Source organism: Diachasmimorpha longicaudata, chromosome 16 (genome assembly GCF_034640455.1).
Source record: "Diachasmimorpha longicaudata isolate KC_UGA_2023 chromosome 16, iyDiaLong2, whole genome shotgun sequence".
NCBI lineage: Eukaryota > Metazoa > Arthropoda > Insecta > Hymenoptera > Braconidae > Diachasmimorpha > Diachasmimorpha longicaudata.
The window spans coordinates 2,599,530-2,621,258 of record NC_087240.1 but is presented as its reverse complement, the minus strand read 5'-3'; the positions used below and the strand labels follow the sequence as shown (position 1 = coordinate 2,621,258).

General features: G+C 35.8%; 3 protein-coding genes across 14 annotated transcripts in view; 2 read left to right on the top strand and 1 right to left on the bottom strand.

Annotated features, from left to right (window-relative positions):
• Positions 1 to 155: 155 nt before the first annotated feature.
• LOC135169962 (GRB2-associated-binding protein 2) lies at positions 156 to 6,857 on the top strand. 2 transcript variants are annotated; one of them, XM_064135414.1, is made up of 4 exons: positions 156 to 638; positions 857 to 985; positions 1,923 to 3,108; positions 3,309 to 6,857. In XM_064135414.1, exons 1-4 carry the CDS (start codon positions 543 to 545, stop codon positions 3,710 to 3,712), a joined length of 1,815 nt encoding a protein of 604 aa, XP_063991484.1. In that variant the 5' UTR covers positions 156 to 542; the 3' UTR covers positions 3,713 to 6,857. The 2 variants fall into 2 exon arrangements, with proteins under 2 accessions (XP_063991484.1, XP_063991485.1); XM_064135415.1 differs by having other exon boundaries at positions 157 to 623.
• Positions 6,858 to 7,067: 210 nt separating this feature from the next.
• Positions 7,068 to 11,150, top strand: LOC135169964 (uncharacterized). The gene is made up of 5 exons (XM_064135420.1): positions 7,068 to 7,862; positions 8,161 to 8,480; positions 8,574 to 8,692; positions 9,032 to 9,212; positions 10,009 to 11,150. Exons 1-5 carry the CDS (start codon positions 7,337 to 7,339, stop codon positions 10,174 to 10,176), a joined length of 1,314 nt encoding a protein of 437 aa, XP_063991490.1. The 5' UTR covers positions 7,068 to 7,336; the 3' UTR covers positions 10,177 to 11,150.
• LOC135169958 (SH3 and multiple ankyrin repeat domains protein 2) overlaps positions 10,688 to 21,729 on the bottom strand; it is a 198,607-nt gene continuing 187,565 nt past the window's right edge. For 10 of the 11 annotated variants that reach the window (XM_064135405.1, XM_064135401.1, XM_064135402.1 and 7 more), the window contains 6 exons: positions 20,829 to 21,005; positions 20,407 to 20,617; positions 18,519 to 19,227; positions 18,176 to 18,334; positions 14,586 to 14,886; positions 10,688 to 14,169 (listed from right to left, as the gene is read on the bottom strand). In XM_064135405.1, coding sequence (XP_063991475.1) covers positions 13,058 to 14,169; positions 14,586 to 14,886; positions 18,176 to 18,334; positions 18,519 to 19,227; positions 20,407 to 20,617; positions 20,829 to 21,005 — 2,669 coding nt within the window. In that variant the 3' untranslated portion in view covers positions 10,688 to 13,057. The remainder of the gene's footprint in view (positions 14,170 to 14,585; positions 14,887 to 18,175; positions 18,335 to 18,518; positions 19,228 to 20,406; positions 20,618 to 20,828; positions 21,006 to 21,729) is intronic. The other variant, XM_064135403.1, reaches the window with a different exon arrangement.

Sequence of the window (21,729 nt, the reverse complement as noted above, 5' to 3'; positions counted from 1 at the left end):
CGATGCCTTCGCAGTTTAAGACTTTCAAATTCAGATAAAATTTTCCGCTTAATTTCCACCACTGAACGTCCCCTATTCAGCAGATCGTCCATTCCATCATTGCGCATGCGCATTATCCCCAAATATCCTCCCATAGCGTCGCTAGCTGTCGTTGTCTGTTCCTGAGTTACTCATATCCTCCCCACAATGACACAAAATGACAATTGACGTAAATACGTCCACCATTCTCTTGATTCACTACATGACCGAGTAGAAAATAGAATTGTGCCTAAGGAGGATATTAAATATTATTTGTCGGATGTTAACTCGTGTCATCGGTAACATCACGAATGACGCAGATCGGTATATTCTCTTGTTCATCTCCAGAAGATCAGTGAAGTTTTTTTTGTTTGATGGATGTCTGACAGTGACATGCCAGAATTGATAAGAATATTATGGAGCTGTCCATGGGAATACACGAATTACTCTGGTTGACCGTTGATAATCGTGATAAAATGCAGTGCTGAGGCTCGTTTATTGTGTCAGACAGGACGACAACGACTATGGAGGTGCTCAAAACGTCCCAAGAAATCGTTCACGAGGGCTGGCTCATTAAATCACCACCCACAAAACGCTGGCGAGCGGTGTGTATTACTCTGGTACATTAATTATTACCTCATTCATACCCAGTGTTGATGATATCCTGTGATTAACCTGACTCATACCAACAGACATAATTCCATGTTTAGCAGTCGTAAAAATTCATTTTCTCCTGTCAAGGGTGAAATTCTAACCTCAAATTTTATTGTCTGTAACACTTCCTGTTTATGTTGATTCATATTCGCAGAAATTATTCTGTTGTTTTTTTTTGTTACAGAGATGGCGAAAACGGTGGTTTGCTCTGAGACACAGTGGAGAATTACCTGGACAGTATTTTCTGGAGTATTATACTGATCGAAGATGCAGGAAACTCAAGGGACACATCGATCTTGACCAGTGTGAACAGGTGAATAATAAACTTAAGTCCAATTAGAATTTTTTTCCTTCAGAAAAACATTATTTTTTCTTTGTTTTCCTTGGAAAATCTACAAATTGACAATGGAAACAGTAAAAACTCGATGTCTGAAGGCTAATGTACGTAGGAAAGAAGTTTTGGTTGAACTAGTCAGTTATCAATTCTTCTACATTTGTTTTCTTTATGTATACGACCTTCCTGCTTCCTTTTGTTATCATTTTATTAATATCTCATTAGCCAGCGGTTAGATTTTCAGTCGTATTTAACTTTAGATTTGAGGCACAATTTTCTCGTGGATTAACATGTGCGAAATTGACGATTGAAGTGGAACCAATTTGGACTGGATAAAAAATTGAAACAATGGACTTTGGAGCGATACGGAATTCTTCGAATCGCCTTTTTAGATCGTGTGATATTGATAGCTGATAAAAGGTCCTTCACCTAACAAAACTTACTCATAACTTTGTATATATTCGCGAAATGGTTTGGGGATTTTTGGTTGAAAATTTTTCATGAGAAATGGCAGAGCAGCGAGGGAATGATGGCGCCGATATTGTTGCAGGAGGTTTTTGTCTGATTTTTTCTGGAAAAGATGGCAATCGACGAGGGTTTCGAACACAAAGAAAAATTCCTATTAATTCTTGAAGGAGTGGTTTTTCCAAAATGGCTATTTTTGTCGACTTTTGTTTCTGAATGAAGGCATTGTGATCGTCGTTTTATTTTTCATTTACTAATTTTCATCGGGAATGCGTCGACTTGTAAATCGCTGACCAAAAATCATGTTTTTAAAGATTGTCTGTAAGTGTGTGGACACTTTTAGTGGATATATTAGTGAAATATATGAATACAAATAATAACTGTCATGTGGCTATCACCAGCAAGCCCCCCAATCATCCCCAAACATTAAATTACCGACTGTTCTGAACAGGTCGACGCTGGTCTACGATTTGAAAATCGCAAACAAAAGTACCAGTATATGTTCAACGTAAAAACACCAAAGAGAATCTACTACTTGGTAGCAGAATCGGAAGCAGACATGAATAAATGGGTGGATGCAGTCTGTCAGGTATGTGGCCTAAAAGCGTACACCCAGGACGAAGAACAACAGCTCTTTCCCTTCGAATCTCAAGAATCACCACCGATATCTCCAACGAGCACCATCTCCGGACCCTACATACCAATAAGTGAATGCATATCAGGAAAGCGTTTGAATGACACGAGCTCTCTAAGTTCAGGAATGGGTCAGGGCCCAGAGCACTACGATGCACCACGTAGACTAGCCCCATCACCACCCAGATCACCAACAACAACCGACGCTGAGAGTGTTTTTACTGATGACGAGTGGACAGCACCAGTTCCAAGTGTCAACTGGGAAACATTTCCATCGTCTGGTGATTCGAGACCATCGCAAAGCTCTGGTGACGCTGAAATTGGCTCCTGGAGTGTAAGAAAGCGTTTTGGAAAATTGAGAATTGTTGATTCAGCTGCTCCACCACCTGAGGAGACATTTCCAGTTCCTCCAAGACCACCAAAGCCACTTCACATGCTCCCAGAAAATCCTGGCCACAATTATCTGAATTTGGATGGCTCCACTGAGAGCTCAAAGCCAAATACTCCAGCAACTCCTGGCACTCCAGCACCTACCACACCAGCAACTGCACTCATCACTGACGAAACTTATGATTTTCCTCGATCACATCAGCCAGGGACTAGTGAAACAGCTGGTGTTTCTGGGAGATCATCGAGACATTGCTACAGCAATGCTGCTCCATCGGCTGTTGATGATAGGATTTTCCGGTATGATTTTCATGATGATGAGCCCTCTAGTCCACACTCCGAGAGCTCAACCACAGCAACTTATTCGAATCTTCCCAGTCCACTCATCAAGGACTCTTCGAGCACTGCTGCCAGTGCTGCAACACAACCACCAGTTGTTTATAGACAGTTGAAGCCTGGGAGAAAGACTAGTGATTCGACTTCGATTATCAGTAATGAACCATCTCCAGGGCCGGTTATCAGCATGCCTGATATGAGCTCTGCTGAACATTCACCTGCTGAACCTCCCTGCATCAATCGAAAGCTGAAACCCACTTCGAGCAAACCTGTTGTCGATGGTAATGTAGTTTTTTTATTTAGAATTATAATTGGGTTAATTTAAAGTAGCTCCACCCTCGGATCAGTTCAAACTGCTTCTCAATATAAACAATATAATATGCGATATAACAATGGCATACCATTTTTTTATTGTTATAAAATCATTCTTGTTCTCTTGAATTTCAGTAAAATGTAATGAATTTGTAATTACATGTTCTAGTGATTTCAATTTATCCATCGGGTCCACTGCAATTAGCATCACCACCAGGCAGAGGAAGATTGCGAGCTGCACCCAGTCCAACACCACCTACCCATGGACACGGCAACAGACATCACTCTACCTCCGACGAGGACAACAATATGCAGGACGACAGAGAAGAAATTTATTATTATCAGGATCACAACACTTTTATTCCTGCGTCCAATCGACGTTTGGTGGTACTTCAGTACCTTGATCTTGATCTCGGTGCAACTGAAAATTTTGCCAATGCTGCATTACCACCAGCTCAATCACCACCAAACTCAACTGTTTACAAAACTGTTGACTTTTTGAAAACTGAAGCTTTCAATCGCACGAGACAGCGTGTGGAGGAGGAGAGGAAACGCACAGACGAAATGCCTTAGACCATTGCTCATATGGAAAATTAATTTTCAAATGGATAATTTAAATTGTTCGATGTCTCAGGAAATTATGAAAAATAATTGAGGATATTATTTGACGTGGAAAATAATTTTATGATTTTTTGGAGTTTTCTGGTGCTTTGCTTTTGGAGAAAATGGTGAGTGGAAAATTTAGAGATGAAAATTGTGTATTTTCGGAACATCTTTACGTGCCTCATTTATGAAGATTGCAACGCAGTTGATCGAGAAAAATATGAAAAATTATGTTTTGTTCATTATTTTTACAAATTTATCCCTACGTTAACGACTAAGTCCGTTCTAATGCAGATAGATGAGGTAAAAATACATATGAGAATAGTTTCAACAAAGATGACGACAAACATAATTTTCATTCAGAAAATTGGTCTCTTGCATTTAAACTTATCAATTTAAATGGAAGTTTTCACCAAAGCCAATGAAAAAGCAACGAAAAGTTCTGAAAAAAATCACAATTATTTTTCTCACCTCAGACGATTCTGTAGTTTTTTTTAGAATTTTTCAGAGACATCAAATCATTAGAGTAACCATTTGACAAAGTGTGCGCCATATACTATTGTTCTTTTCTCTTCCAATATTGTGGTATTTCACCAGAAAAGTAATACAAATTTTATGACTGCATTGGATATCGACCGATTGAACTGGATATGCCTTTCTAAACGAATGACGCTCTCCATGAATTGGAAACGTCAATGTTTTACGGAAATTGTACAGCAACATTTTATACTGGACCAAAAATCGTATTTTTAAGATACGGAGATGTGATAGAGTTGGAAAAGCGATTGCATTTTTCACGAGTTTATGTGAGTACTTTTTTAAGAGAAGTTCTTTATGAGTTTTAAAAATCATGGGCTGTTAATGACCTTTCTCATGCATTAAAAATCGACTATATTCGTCTACAAAAAATCGAATAACACAAAAAAAAATGATTGTTCATTGTTTATTGAACCAGTCGTCAAAAATGTTAAGATAGTGTGGGATTTTTATTTTTCTTCAATTATTTCAACGAAGTATGAAATATTCATTACATATTTTCTTTAATTAACTCCTCCATCTTTCAGAAATATTTTTCCGATTATTTTAGATGAAGAATGCGACTTTTTTGTTTAAAAAACGGAATTTTAGATGACTAGAGAACAATTACCTTTTTTTTAATCTACGAAAATTGGAGACCTCGATGTATTTGCAACTTTTCAAAAGTCTTCAGGGCATACGAACAATGAACATTTATCTTTTTTGCAGTAAATATTCGATTTTGAATATCCAATCGATCGAATGTCGATCCGCAGTGATTTGCAATTTTTTTTCCAGTAGCCTGTAACTTCTAAAACTCCTAGTAATCTTCCCTCAAGAGTATTATTTCCTTTGCATGACTTGACATTTGAATTACTGAAAATCAGCAATAGAGATTTGAATATTCTGCAACGAATTTTTTTAGCTGAATGTGCTAGATTTTGCAGAAGTCACGTAGTCGAAGAATTCCGCAGGGAAAACTATTTTATAGTGAACAGGAGAAATCTAATTAATCTGACTATTTGTTAGCCTTTTTGTTGATTGCTTCCCACGACATAAAAAAACTTTTATTTTATTATTTGAATAATCGGGCCTTTCTGTAGACATTTTTAATTTTTGCAAGTGAATTAGTTTATTCCAATGAATGTTGAATATTGAAGCAAGGACAAAGGGAATTGTTTATCAAGTTTTGCAGAATCTTGTTGTGAATTCCCAAAAATTTACGATTTGCGTCGTGTTTTATTTTGTTTATTGATACGAAATTGGAGAATAATACAATTTTATACTAATGTAATCAAAAAAGTTGACTTCTTACGTTTGGCTTTTCAACCGCAATTTTGAACTTCTCAAAAAAATTTTCGTCTCAATGCAGAGAAGAAATATATAAAAAACCAATCGTTTTTTTTCGTCATTAAGTTGCGCAATTATCAATGACTTTTTATCGGGTGAGAAGAATTTTAATGCCATCATTATCATGTAAATAAACCGAGACAGATATATATCTAAATTTTTATGCATATTGAACCTGATTAGCATGCGATATACACATGTATATAAAAATATCTACGTTTATAAATTTACCCATAGGATGTATAATTTTATTTTTATAATAGCAGTCTTTGCATTAGGCCGACGAATTATCAAATTTTCTAGTGTTTAAGAGTACGATTTCGTAGGACATATCGAATAAATCGATACTTGACGATCACCAGATAACTCATCAACTGAGAAAAACGTTGAACTGTGTATTTACAATTTTTTATAATAGTTGTTCATTGGTTGTAAATATGAATGATTTAAAATGAATGTACATTCGATAATTTTCGGTTGAATGACACTCGATATACAATTGAATTATTACTTTTCAAGACGTTGATGTAAAGATGATTGTTTCTCGTTTTGTTAGTAATTTCTGGACGAAAAATGACGTTTAAGAATTGAAAATTTTACAGATATTTTACATGAAAGTACGAAATATTTTAGTAGACTATTTTTAATTAACTAATTTTTTTATAACTTGGGATGATTAGCTAATTGCAACCGTTCTCTTCATTTTGCTCATTAGTCGTTACGGATTGTTTATTTACGTACCGTACTGCTATTGATTTGGAAAATATTCAATTTTATCTGATTTTTGAAAGAAGAGAGAGAGGATGCAAATTTGCAGAAGCAATTTTATAAACTTTTGCATTACCAAATACGTTGTACATCCGATTATCAACGAATTGCTTTAAATCTGCGAGTGTACCTATACTATTGTCATATTAATAATTAATCACGGTAGATCAATTATGAGTAGGAGGCAATTAGCGTGAGAATACGAGACAAAATATTGAAAAAAAAACAATAGGTACTGAAATAGCACATATCTAAAATGAACTAACGTACAAATACAATGGAAAATATTCATTGCTTGTGAGAGATATTCTATTGTATGAGATTGTATTTTATCAAATCCAGCGATGCATTTGTTTTGCGATTGAGTGCGATTGAGACAGTTATTTGCGATTTGATTATTCATTTTTAAATAATTTGTAATTAGTGAATAGATACTGTATTATACATATTAATAAATTGAAAAAAAAATTTATACAGTTAAGACTGGAGTGATTTTTTCACTTTTCTGAAATAATTTTTTAGGAATTTCTGTTAAGGGACTAATGTTAATAACTTTCAATTTTTCAATTTTTTTTCTAGAAGATTCTGAGAAAAAATATCAGTAAAATTCGAGAATCAAATCATATTCGAAGCTTTCGTGGCAAAAATATTAGAATAAACGAATTAGAAAAATAATCGATGACAAAAAAATTTAAAAACAAGAAATAAATAATAACTAATTATAAAAAATAATAATAGTAACTGGATGACAACAATAATAAAAAAAATCATCGATTCTTTCTTGCCACTTTCGTTGGCCCTCACTGTCAATGTTATGAATTCCGTTGTCAAGTACTCCACCCCCACAACAAACAGCCCCCATCGGTTGCTAAGGAATTGACATGCAGTTGCTAGTGCAGGGTTTCATCACATTGCAACGTCAATAGTGTGTACAATAGTGAACGCATCATCTTCACGTGAATGGACAACAGAAGAAGACCCGAGGACCGTAAATCAATCAGAGATCACGTCAACCACGATAGGCCACCAGCTCCCAGATTCACCAGTGAATCTCCCATTGATCAGGAAACCCCAGAGAGAATACCAAGACCTAAATCAAGATACTCAAATCGACGATCGTCTCACACCTCCAGGAAGAGCTTCCAGAATGACAGTGACAGTGAGGAAGATAATAATGAGGCTACGATCCCCGAATACATCAGAGGAGGCTCAACTGATCCAGAGAGATCGGACCAACGTCGTCCCGATGGTGCTGATATCGCAGATGAGGTCGAGAAGGGCCGTGAAAATGCGAAGCAAATCAAGCGGAGAAAATCGAAAAGACGAATGCACAGAGAAGAAAAAGGTACTTCGAAGGCTGGGGAGAGTTATGAAGAGGACCCTGACGAGGATGGGGATCCTGTGAAGTCGAAGAGGGGGTCCAGGAGTCAGACTGATAGCAGCGCTGGGAGCAAGAGGAAGAAAAGGAGAAAGGCTCGTGACAGAGGTATGTCCTAAAGATAATTAGGACAGTAGTGTCTGGGGTGAGGGTAATTTTCGTTGTGGGATATTTTACGTATTATTATTTTTATTATTATTATTATTAAACATTTAAAGACAGGGTATCCATTCAGTAATATACTGACCTCCGGGTAAGTAAAATTGCCAGGAAAATCTTGATGATAAATCTAAAATTGTCTTTTAGAATTTTTTCTTCGTTTTTAAACAACAAGTTTATTTCGACTATTTCGATCTCCTTTGAAATCTTCTTCTCCGTTCCCTAACGATAATTCTTTTACTGTTAGACGATTCAACTAATGCCCGAGATGAATTACCAATAACGGAGATACTCAGGAAATCCCAGGAGAATGCCCGATTGCAGTATGAAGAATCATCGCCACTTCCGCAGTTAACAACAGATACGATTTATGTACAAGGAAGAAATGGCTTCAGTGCAGTGAAGATTCCTGGAGATCGTATTGCCCGAGGTCGACGGGATCCTGATGCTGAGGGTGCTATTGCGCATCCGATAAAAGTGGCGATACTGGCGCAAAAGGCCTGGCGGAACGCAGGACTAATTTATCAAGGTCTTCTTGCGGGAATGGCACTTATGCATTTTCTTTTTGTTAGTGAAGGATAATTATCTCAGTATTTACGTTTATTACGAATCAAGGAAGTTGGAGGGATCATTGAGAGGTATTTTTTATTTATTTTACAGATGCAAACGTTTACTGGATTGTTTCGAGAATCGTTTATCGATTATTCAATTATGGGAGAAATTTATACGAATTTATTTTCGTTTCTCGTTGCTATGAGTTTGGTTTCGGCGTTTGATAAGTATGTTTTATTATTTTGAAGATATATGGGGAGTATATAATATATAGTATATGATATATAATATATAATATTGGTTGATATGCCAATAATTTTTCTAAATCGAGAAAAACAACTTTTCTTCTCGTTTTGCTTTCGTTTTGGTATATTTTATATAATAATTTAAATATATTATCGATATTATTATAATGATTATTTTCATTAATTTATTAATCATAATATTGCAAAGATTTATGGGCAATATATAAAATATAATATATACCACCCGTCGTGCAGTTATGGCTTAGTGGAATGATTTAATTTGAAAAACAGTCTAATGATTTTATTAATTTCGTATTACAGATTTGATCTAGCACGTTTGGAGTGGGACCACTTCAGAGAAATCTATATGTATCATTGTAAACCGTTTCTAGCGATTCCCTTGTACATTACAGTCTTCTGCTTGCATCAAGTGACTTTAAAGTTTGATGACAAATTAACGTTACTGCATTATCGAGAGAGCAATGAAACGGGGATGGTTGATGTAAGGCCATAATTACTTCTTTATCGTTATCGTTAATTTTTTACGATCGTAATGTTTTATACAAAAATTATACAACAGATGCAGGTGAATGTAAAGGTTCGTTCCACCTCTGGAAATTATAAACTTTCAAAGAAGGCAATTTTTGAAAAATATTGAAGATGCCCAGATGGGGTTCGATATCCACATTCCCATGAATTGCGGACTGTTATTGTAACTTTTCTTCTTTTTAGCTAAATTTTTATTCGTAAAAACAGTTGATATTTGTAATAGACATCACGTAACAACTTGTCTAAACAAATTCAATTTAATATTAATGGTTTTAGTAAAGTTTAGGCTCTGTAGGGACTCTGCAAGATATAGAATTTGTGAATTGTTAATTAAATTAACACTATTATTAATTATAAAGCACTTATAGCTGTAGCATGCCCTAAACTTTTGCCCTAAAAAAATTCTCTAAATGTAGAATTTTGCGTAATGCGAGAAAAAAGAGCAACAACGTTTGTAATGAACACTCAGGATGATCAATTTGCCGTTGGTGAAGTTGTTCTAGACAGTTAGAACCGATTGGAGTGGAGAGGATGTGAGATCGACTCCCTCTTAGAGATCTTCAAATTTTTCAAAAATGTATTCCTTTGTAATTCATCAATTTCGGAAGATTGAGGGAGACGTCAATCAAATCCACGTGATCCTTTCCTATTTCATCACATCGACCTTTTATCCGATTTTTTTTATCCTCGAAATACTTGATTATTTTTATTCTTGAATTTTAATACTGATATGTTATGTAAATTTTCAGGGAAACAGCACCGTAACCATCACTTCCGAAGAATTAATCACCTGGAAAACACTAACCGTTACCAAAAATGGATTAGCTGTTGTAGCTTGGCTATTCATAGCTCTTGGTCCCCAAAAAGACATGCTCCTAGTGCATCTCCAGGCTCTCCAGAAATACGCTTACAATTAGTTGATATTTACGAATAATAACAACGAATGAATCAATAAATGAGTAAAACGTGAACAGAATAAATTATTAATTTCCTAAAATGCTCGTTCATCAAAATGCATCGCTCTTTTTTGTTTTTAAGTCGCGTTTTGTTTTCAGTTTTTGATCACGAGGTGAGACAATTTTTAATCAGAAACTATCTCACTCCAAAAGGTGCGACAGTTCCTAATGAAGAGGTGAGATGTTTTTGGATCAGAATCAGAAATGGTTGCACTTCATGATCAGAAATTATTTCACTCTCATCAACAAACGTCTTAACAATGTTGACAAAACTCCGAAAATCCCCAAAAATCCGATCAACTAATCAGCAACTGCTCCGATCGGAAACTGTCGCATTCCCCCAACTTACGTTCTTCGACTTTCACCAATAAAATCGAACATTAATCCCTTCCCACTTAATTTTAAAGATAATTACTGGTGTACTCACCCAACAAAGTAATGAAACAAGGTGAACAACTACAACAAGAAAAAAAACTTTGTAAATTCGTATATTTAGCAGATAAGAAATCCAAATAAAAGAACGAGTGCTTCATATAAATACATTTTCACTTGTATATCTCGCATTCATTTATCAAATTGTTTTCAATGACTTATTTTCCTTCATTTTTTCAAACATTCAATTACCTATGTATATTTATAATGTAGTATATTGAATTCTATACGGGGAAAGTGTATTTTTTTTTCTTTTATTTCGTACTAATGGTGTAGCGTGGAATTTCGAAAGAAAACACTTGAAAAAAAAATGATATTGATACATTACAAGTCAATGTCCACGTGTTATCATTTTTCAACGTTTTTTTTATTCATGTCGATATATTATTATATTATACTTTTGGCAGGAATGTTGCATCTATATATTCTTCATCTCGCCATCGCACAATAGAGCTCGGAGTAATCACAAACGAGCGAAAGAAAAGAAAAAAAAAACCAGAAAACTACAGATAATCTGGGAGTGATTTTAATACATTTATGTATCGCTTTTTTCATAGCTTTTGGTGATGTATACTGACATGACTGGGAAGAATTCGATTCTAGGATTAAATTACAACGTGTTTTTTTTTTATTTATTTTGTTGTTGCATCAAGTATTTCTATATCGACATCTATCTTTGAATGAATTCTACAACGAGTTCTCATGCGCAGCGATTTATTTTAATACTCGGGTACTTTGTGTAAATATTTTAATTCAATGATCATCACTCATCTCATATTTGTTTATATTTTTTAATTCTCATTTTTTTTTTTGCAAAAGGCATTAAGAAATGATTTCATTTAGGAAGGACGTCGTTCAATGGAAACATTTTTTTTTCTCATTTATTATCTCTTAGAACTAATTTTTCACTAATTGATAAACTTAGATAATTAATGAAAATCGATATTTCAAGTATGTAGCAATGGTTGTATGTACAATTGTAGTTATACTGTCATTGGGAGGAGCCGCGAGGTATTGCCTTGGGCTCCAGATTCAGAAAACAAATTTTACATCGAAAAAATATCACCAAGAACAGCTACAGAGAAAAATCTTCCTTCTATGTACAATAAAATAAATTGCACGATGAACATTTTAATGATAACACCCTCGAGACATACCTCGATCATACAATTTTATTTTTATATAAATTAAATTTAAAAAACAATTGTTGGGAATTTTTTAAATTCCACAGTTTCCCAGAGATGCCCGTTATTTTTTAATTTTTTTTATCGAGAAATGGAAGGAATACGATCTATCTTACAATTCGATTATGGTGGGTGCAATGTTTTTTTTTTTCATCATTATAATTCACCAACATTTACTCGCTATCATTTACTTGGCTTTAATCTCGCATAAACTGGAATTTATAATAAACTAATAAGAACTAATAATACATTGTTAAAATTATCAACAATCTCTAATGACTTTGTGAGTAGATTTACATAATTAGGCTTTTGAGCAGTAGTAGTATTCTAGTTACAAGAAAATTAATATAAAATTAATCGATAGGGAATTCAACGTCTGCTGTTGATACGTTCGATTGGTAAATGATTGAATGATTCAATCATTGGAGTTATGCACAAATTTACTTGTATTTTTTTATTCTTTTTAAAACTTTTCTCTGAATAATTCTCATCACGAAGCTACACTGATATCGATGAAAAGCACAAATTCATATTTTTTCAGCTTCTCTTGTTTTGTTATATTCATTGTCAATAATAAATACAAGTATTCCCCTTATTGTGTAGGATATCCCAGTGATAAAAAGGCTGATTGTTTATTGGGATAGAAATGTAGAAAAAGAACTCAAGTACTAAAGAAACAACGATTTCTCCCTTTGCTCACGCACTTATCAAGGTTCTAGGGTTACATTTCTCTGACAATAATTTCTCCTCTAAAAAATTTTTAGTTCATCGATGAAACTTTTGAAAAAAATTGTGAGTTAATTCACGTTCAATTAATGTATTCTGTATTTATCATTAAAAAAATTAGTCTCGATGAAGTAAAGTTTTATTTCAACATCAAGAGAGAAATATCATCCGAAGAAATATTAAATAACAAATTATTTTAAGAGAATTTCCCGTACGTCGAAATTTTAGTGAAGAAATTTCACGGAAGCCATTTTTCCAGGAGAAATTATTGGAGAAGAAATTGGGCCCAACTACCACTTATCAATGACCTAGAGCTATGCACGATAAGAGAATGGTTTTCGTTTCTATAATTTGTTTTCCGTTTAATTAGGCCGGATTGACCGAACAGTAATTTCCGAATATTTTAACAAAACCCCCACAAAAGTAAAAAAAGAACGAGAAAAAAATAAAATAACTGAAAAATAAAAGATTCTAATCACTGATTATTTCATTGTTATTGTTTACTGGCTGTGCAAACGTCCCGTGGGTGGTTTAACCTGATTGTTCCCGACCTTTGGTATCGCTCCAATAATTTTAACCCGATTTTGCTGTCCTCGATTATCCGAAAATTGTGGTGGTGGTGCAAAAACAAGTTCATTATCCCCATTACCAGACGGCCCAGCATTGAATTCAGGTGGTGGTGGTACAAATAAATCATTATTCTGTTCCTCAGTATCAGCTTCAATGGGGGGTGGTAATTGGGCAAGACTGACTGCATGCCTGGTCAGCATTCCACTGCTGTAATTCATACGTTTTGAGTTATTTTCCTTATCACCGACGATGGACTGAGCATTGTCATTCCTAGAAGGATCATCGAAGCCAGTTGGAGGGCCCACCGGGACGTCCTGATCGGAGCTGACACCACTGGAGCTGTTGTCACCGTCCTCGACTAATTGTTGGGTCTGTTGACTCAGGAGAAATTCATTGGGATGACTCTTCGAGGACTTCAGCTGTGTTCTCACTTTCTGGATCTCCTCGACACTAAAGGAATGAGGAAGGGAACTACTTCCTGAGGAACTGCTTCCTGAGGCATTTGAATTGCCAGATGTCTCCCTGGTTGACTCTAATTTATCTCTGGCAGCGGCTTTTTCAAGTTCCTTAGCTATTTCTGCCTCTCCCATCTCGAATTCCTCGTCATCCTCGTCATTCTCAGACTCTGACAGACTGTAATCGGGCTCGGGAATCGGTGGTACTGGAGCTCCTGATAAATTTGATGCTGATGAACTCGTGGAAATGCTCTTCTTCTTTGATTCACGAACACCTGTCATACTGTGACTACGATTTGTCTTCAATGGTTGGGCGTATTGATTGCCAGTATTACCGTTCATTGAACCGTTGGTTGAGCTGTTGTTTGGTGGTTGTTGGCCGTTTGGTGGTTTGAATGTCGTGTTGTTGGGAGCACGGAGGCTGTGGGACTTTCGGAGATGGGATCTTGATGAATTTACTGGCAAACTGTGCGAACGATAACCCACGGTCTTCATATCTTCCGGGGATGCGTAGAGTTTTGCACTGTTCGAGGGACGAAAACTCGACATTACACCGTAGTTACTCTCCAGTGATGCTGCGGCCAGTTCTAAGGGAGACAGAGAAATCATTAGTGATGAGGGTGAGGAGGTTGAGGGGTTGTTTTGGTGAGGGAGATGGGGATTTTTTATTTTCAAAATTCAGGAGTTTCGTTGGCGGTCAGGAGCGAAGGGGTGAGGGGAGATGAGTTAGGATATTCGGTAGGAGAGTTTTTGAGAAATATCTCCGAATCTAAGGGGGATAGCGGGATTTTGGTTATCACATTTGTTGTAGGGCTTAATTCAGTCTACAAAAAAGGTTATGATGAAAATTTTGCTATCTCCCTTAGATTCGGAGATATTCCTCAAAAACTCGGCTGAGAATGAAGTTCGTTACAGAACTGATAGTCCTCAGTCATAAATATTGACCATAAATTTTTGTTTTGATTATTCATGACTGTTAATTCAATAAACAAACAAATTGTACCTTTAACTTGTTGTATATGCGCCATGTTATCATATACTGAGGCTGGAGTAACAACATCTGGTACGTTGGCACCAATATTGACTTTTATTACTTGACCGACTGGCGGAGGTGGTGGCGGATGATTGGGCGGTGGTAAACCATTTCTACCACCTAGTGCATTCACATCTTCCTGACTACGATGGCCCTTAGGTGCGAGTATTGCTGATTGTCCTTGGATATTGAGGTCTGGAGTACTGTGGAAGTCTCGATGGAGATCTGAACCCCCTCCCAGACCACCGAAGAATCTCACTCTTGAGCTTGACTGTAAATTAAGAACATTTGCATATTAATTTATCATGTTCATATTTTTATTCGATAGTTCACGAGTAGTGCGTGCTCTTTTTATGGATCTGCGATTTATAGTCCAACATTTATTTTCAGGTGTGGGTTATTTTGATGAGGATGAGGGTGAATAATTTTACTTTTTCCTTTATGTTTTTTGTTTGTATCATTTTTTTGTTGTTGATTACACGAAGCGTGAAGGAGAAGCCACCGAGTGTAAAGCAAATTGTGTTATAATTTTTATTTGTCTGAAAGTTTTGGTATCAGGTATGAAAAATTCCGCTGAGGTGTTTCATTTTAAAAGAGATAACGATTGATCCTCGCTCTCTCGAAAATTGATGTGCATTTTTTAACAATTGGGGAAAGTTGAGAGAATATATTTATGATATACTGACTAGACATAGGACGAAAGTTAACTTGTCTAACAGCTAAAAAAAGATTTATAATCACAAGAGTTTTCTAATAAATCTTTAAAAAACTTGAACCGTTTGTCTAATCTCCCAATTGCTAGAAAAAAAAAAATGTAAGATCAATTTTCAAACGAATGAGGATCACCTGTTGCCTCATTCGACAGTTTCGTCCTTCAGGAAATGCTGAACGAAATAATTGGACATTTTTACAGGATAATTTAACTCTAAAAAGCTAATATTAATTTTTCTGACAGGAAAATCAATTAACGGAGCAATTTTTGTCTGAGGAAAATGGGAATTCAGGGAATTCTACGAGTGAAATGAACATTTTCCATGATAAATTCAATGTTAAATAATTTTCCTATAGAAAATATCCGCAACGTCCATGCAAATTCCTCTAGGAATTCCCTTGAGACACCTCTACACAATGTTTCCATACTTGAAAAACCTTTTTCACTGATTTACGGTTTCTTACTAATCACCTGATGTGTCATGCTAATAATTCAGACGCTCTGTAAATTTACAATGAATTATTCAATCAGTAATACAAGTAGTCCTCCTCCTTCTGGCGATAATTGAGCTGATTGGTGTCGTAAATCCTGGATTTTCGTGAGCACTATAACAAAACATGCAGACAGGCAAACCATTACCAAGGTAACGTGCACATGATTTACCAGTAAAACCCCATTAAAAAAAATCATTGAGAGCCTAAGAGCGTCCATTAATCATAATCGACTTCCTCCCTAATCTGAAGGGATGATTACGCACAGATACGACGCGATAGGGAGAACAATGTCGTCGAGACAAGCAGATTACTGATTTTATTGTGGAGGATCATCAACAATTAGCACATTACAGCCACCAACACCAAAGAGAGAACGTAATTGGAGATAAATCATTAGCGAAGGGGTAGAACGAAATAAGTGATAAGGAATTCAACTCTAAATCGAATTTTTGAGTGATATCTCGGAATCTAAGAGAGATAGCGATATTTTTGTCATCACGTTTCTTGTAGCTCTCGATTCGCTCCACAAAAAAGGTATCTATAGAAATTTTTGTATCTCTCATGGATTTCGAGATATTCATCAAAAACGATGGTCAAAAGTTACTTTTCTCGTTTTAACATTTCGTTACTGAAATAACATGTGACATGTTTAGAGGGCTTTGTGTATGTATATAGCCTGGTATTTACATTTCGAGTATGCAAGGATGAATTTCGATTTTTAATTGATGTCAAACAAAGTTATGGTCCAATGGTGCAGTAAAGTGGTGAAACGATTAATGATGAGGTTTCTACTCCAAACAATTTTTATTGAAAAAGCTATCCAGTTACCAAATGTTAAAAATTTTTATGTCAACTTCAAAAGCGACAATCTCAACCAGAAATTGATCATTTTGCAGATTTTTTTTTTTCTACTATTTACCATAAAAATTTAAACAAAAACTGTCAAGTGAATATTTTCGACGAAAACAACCTCAAGTTTTTCCCTCCGTACTCGTAAATATCATCATTTCGATGTTTAAATTAATTAATTGGAAAGTCCTTTCTCAATATTAAAGAATAATAATAAAAAAATCAATAATAAATATATATTTATGAGATAAATTAATTATTTTTTTGAGCCTCGAACGCCTTCTTCGAGACCTTAAATAATAGACTTGAAAGATTATTATTTGTAGTACCAAAACAATGATTAAATGACGATAAAAATTACGCTTTAAAATTCCATAGTTTTTTCGCATAATCGTCAGCAGTTTCTTAAATTAAAAAATAATCCCCTATGAGTGAAGCTACTTCAATATACGACGGTAATCAGCAATTCTGGGAAATTTTTATGGCATTCTGGTGAAGAAGTACCAACACGAATCGAGGAAGAATAACTCATCTCGTTGAATGTTGAATTATTCCGGTAATTACGAGTCTCTGGAATCATGACGAAGACTCGTTTGTAAATTTTATTGCCTATAAAGAAGATCTCTTGACTTTTTCCCCTAAAACGACTACTGCCGAGGTAATTGGGCAACTAATAATGAGTTTATATCCACCTGGACATTAAAATGACCAATGAAAATGGCAACATCAAACGATGTTGGAAAACTTCATTAACATATCATTCCTGGAACACCGAAACTAAAATTCATTCGCATTCTAATCAAAGGCTAATTGTGTAACACGATCGTTAAACTTCAGGGGGAGGTTTTTACGGATATCTTTAAATTGTAGGGGACTAGATATATTTTTGTGACATTTTATAAGAAACGTAGAGGAATTAAACAAATTGATGCGTCAGAATTTGCGACGTTTTTCAAAAATTAAGTTTGTTTTACTCCGTTCGGTATTAAAAGATTTTCACGACGTGAAGATCATTTTTGTATTTAAATTAATTTAAAAGTCATTTCTCAGAGGCAAATGGTACTAATAAAAATAATCAATAATAAATATATATTTATAACATAATTTACTTATTATTTCCGAGCATTTTGACGTGACGTCATGAGTCAGACGTTTTAAATCGCCTCAAACTCGCTCATTTTTCATTGCAATTTCCTATTAAAAAATACTTATCTGATATTTTTTATTCGACTTTTGTATTCCGCACTAAAAATCTCACGAAAAATGTCAATTGGTTCGCAATCGAGAGGTAAACACCAGTGTCTATATCTACTGTATAAGTCTTAAGAAACCATAACACCACATTGACTCTCCGTCTCTTCTTTTTCCCCCCAATTTTCCCTAAAAACCATTAAAACAATTCTTCACCCCCATTACACCCCAATCCCACCCAATCACGTTCTTTCCCCAAATCTATCTCTTCGTTTAGACAAAAAAAAAAACGTTCAACGCTCTTAGAATCTTACTTTGCCCTTTCGTTTCATCTCGGCGACACTAGCGTAGACCCGTCCTGTTTTCGCTGGTGATGATGGATGTGATTTTGTCGTGGTACCACTCTGAAAGTGAGAACTCATAGTACTGCCATACTGACTGCTGACACTTCCCTGCTGTCGTTGAAATAATTCCTGTAATCGAAGCAATGCAGATGCTCGAGTCTCAAATAATCGTGCACGAGGCGAACATTCGTGAACATTGCGAATGAATGAATAAGCGCATATCACGTGTTCGTGCCCAATTTCATCGATATAATTATCAAAAAAACCCCTATCATATTCCATTTGATAGATTAATTAAAGTCCCTCAACTCACCTGAAGTTCAGCAGCTGTAATTCGACTGGAAGTGGGTCTTGATCGAATGCTGGCTGTTCTGGGCTGTACAGGTGTATTTTGTCCTGTATTTTGTCCTGTCGATGGGCCCTGTGGCATGTGAATCGACTCAGCACTGCTCGATTTACCACCAGTCGAACCAATATCATCACGATCATCTTTCTCACCACCTCCTTCGAGTCCTGCCACCATTGAACGTGCACGAGCACGTCCAACACTCAGAGTTGTTTTTGGATCTCTTCTTGGTGGCATTGGAGCTGGTGAACGGCCCAGGGTACCACTCATCGGTACATTATTGCTACCTTTACGTGGCAATGTTGCATATTGCCTTTGATTTGGTTGACTAGTTGGCAGTGCTGCTGCCGATTGTGAATTTGGAAGACTCACAACTGGTGATACAACTGTCATCCTCACTAATTCACCTGATTTACGTATCAGATCGACAACGTGCTCATGAGAAGCTGCCGTTACATCTTCACCATTTATTTGGATTAAAAAATCACCCTTGCGAAGGCCCGCTAAATCAGCAACACCACCGGGACTTACGTCGTCCAGGTACTGAGCGGCTGGGGTTAAACCGAGGAAATTCGATGGGGTTGTTTTTGCACCACGAAGAATAAAACCAAAACCCTTTCTGGAACGGTGGAGAATTACTGTGCGAGGCTCCGATGTCACACTGCACATGGAAACACTGTTGGGGAGAGAAAATTGAGATTTTAATTAACGTCAAAGTCAAGAGGACAACGAGATTATTTTATATATTTAACGTAGCGGAATTGAAAGTCCTTTTTTCAATTTATTTTGATCAGTTTTTCAACTTAAAAGTATTTTTTAATTTATGAGAAATTTTACTTGAGCGTTCGACATGTCAAGATCTAAATGAACTTGAATGGAGTTAAATTAGTGAATTCTCTGTTTAATATTCGTCAGGGGAAATTTGTTGAGCTTTTATTTATTAGGGGATTATCACACGGATAGGGCGAACGAAGAAAAGCTCAGTAACGTCGAGCGTGGATGGATAATCACGTAAGGAGTAAAAAAAGTGCTTCAAAGCTTATCGGATAAATACCTACTAAGACAGATTGCAACTGCGCAGAAAACGGGAGGATTATAGTGATATTATATTGACGAGCCTTCTGTATTGGCCCATAATTAATCTGCGCAGTGATTTAAGGCCGTGTCGTGTAAAATATGTACTCGACAGTTTTTGTCTATATTTTTATGGTGAGTAGCTTTAAAAAGTTGATGCGAAATAATCACTTTCTGGTTACGATTGTCCGTTTTGAACTTCGGATAGAATCTTTTGAAATTTGGGGAATTTTTCGCGTCTTCAAATCGAGTGTCGCGGCCTAGACTTTTAAATAAAATAAATTTTTAAATAAAAATTGTTGAAGTAGAAACCGCACCAGTGAATTCAGTAAATAAAAATTAAATCGATTGACCGTTTTCTTCTCCTTTATAGAATAATTACAGAAAATTTGTGAATTTACATAATTAATTAATAGTATAGTGCTAATTTGTACGAAAATTTTTGCAATCGAAACAAAATAATATCGATAAAATACAATATAAATTGATAAAATAAAATAGTATCGAAGTCAAGCTAGAAATCCAACGAATACTCCCCCAGGAGTCGATTAATGCCGCCCTTAATTAATTAATTAGCCTGAAATACCACAAAACTTTCTGTTAATCCTTAAAAAATAAAAAACATTCATAACCATCGTTCTGGTCCATCAATGTTTCCAGAAATTTGATTGCCTCATTTTAACATTAAAACCTACCACTCCCCCACTTTTCGTTAAAATCTCATTATTTCCCTCTACGCCAGAACTACCTTAACTAAAAATCCCTGAAACTCGATACTCACGGCTTCTTCAACCTCGGCGCCGTGGCGAAATATTTGTGCTGGGACTCCCTTCGTCCCAGGACCCTGTTGCGACCCTCACGCGCCAGCTGATGTGCCAATGGTATATTAGTGTGTCGAAGCCTGACTTCCTGGACACAATGAGCGGGGAATAATCCAGTCCCCTGACCCCGGAGTACGCCCTCAAGAAGTCCACAATCTGTCGCTCCAGTGACTGACGAAGAACAATAAAAAGGCAAAAAACCATTGAAATAACTGATCCAACTGACTAAATTACAGTGATTAAAATTACTGGAACCGATGTTGCGAATCGAACCACAATTAAAGGAAACAAAATAGATTTTCCAACTCATGAGATCCATCTGCCCCCATCGATTAAAATTATAATAATTATTTTGACTTTTTTTCCATTCGAGGAACTTTACCTTCAAGAATGTCGCCCTGGTTGATGGCCAGATGTCCAGCAATTCCACTACTATAACTTTCAACGCAGACAACCGTTGTTCCAGGAATTGATAGTGAATTTGTTGTATCTGACTGTGATGTACCGACACCCGAGCTGTCGCTAATGACGTCCGATGCTGTGTCACCCAGGCTTTTATCTACAACGTAAAAAGGGGGTGAATCGATAAATTTATTTAAAGATAAATAACGAGAGAGGGTTTGTAAATAATAATATAATATCAAGGGTTATGAAATTTATTAAGCAAACTCTTTATAAAAAAATTTTATGCAAGTGAATATTTTTTTACGATTAAACGAGGGCTTCATGATAGGCTAAACCTAATTCTAAAAAACCCGATAATTCATTAAGGAAAAACTGACTAAAATAATTCTGCATGAAACACTGTGCAGACATGCTTGTCGCAGCCGTCAATTATGACTAATTATTGAATATCGTATTTATCCACTTATGACTGATGATTTTATCATTTGATCCTGAATTATTCGTGACTGATGAGTTCAGTAGCGAATTGATAAAACGAGACAAGTCATTGTTAACAATTTCCCAGTTTTTCATAAATATCCCGGAATCTACCAGAGATACAAAAATTTTCATGGGGACCTTTTTTGTTGAGCGAATTGAGCTCTACAAAAAATGTTCCGACCAAAATTTTGATATCTCCTTTAGATTCGGAGTTATCGCTCAAAAACTTGAACCAGATAAACTTATCTCGTTCCACCACTTCGATACTGAGTTATGAGGGGGATGAGAGTAGCACAAGATGTAGATGAAGTGAAACAGGAATGAAAATCTTGAAATAACGAAACACTGATGGCAAATGTAAACGTCTAAAACACGTACGACGCAAGGGCAACATTGAA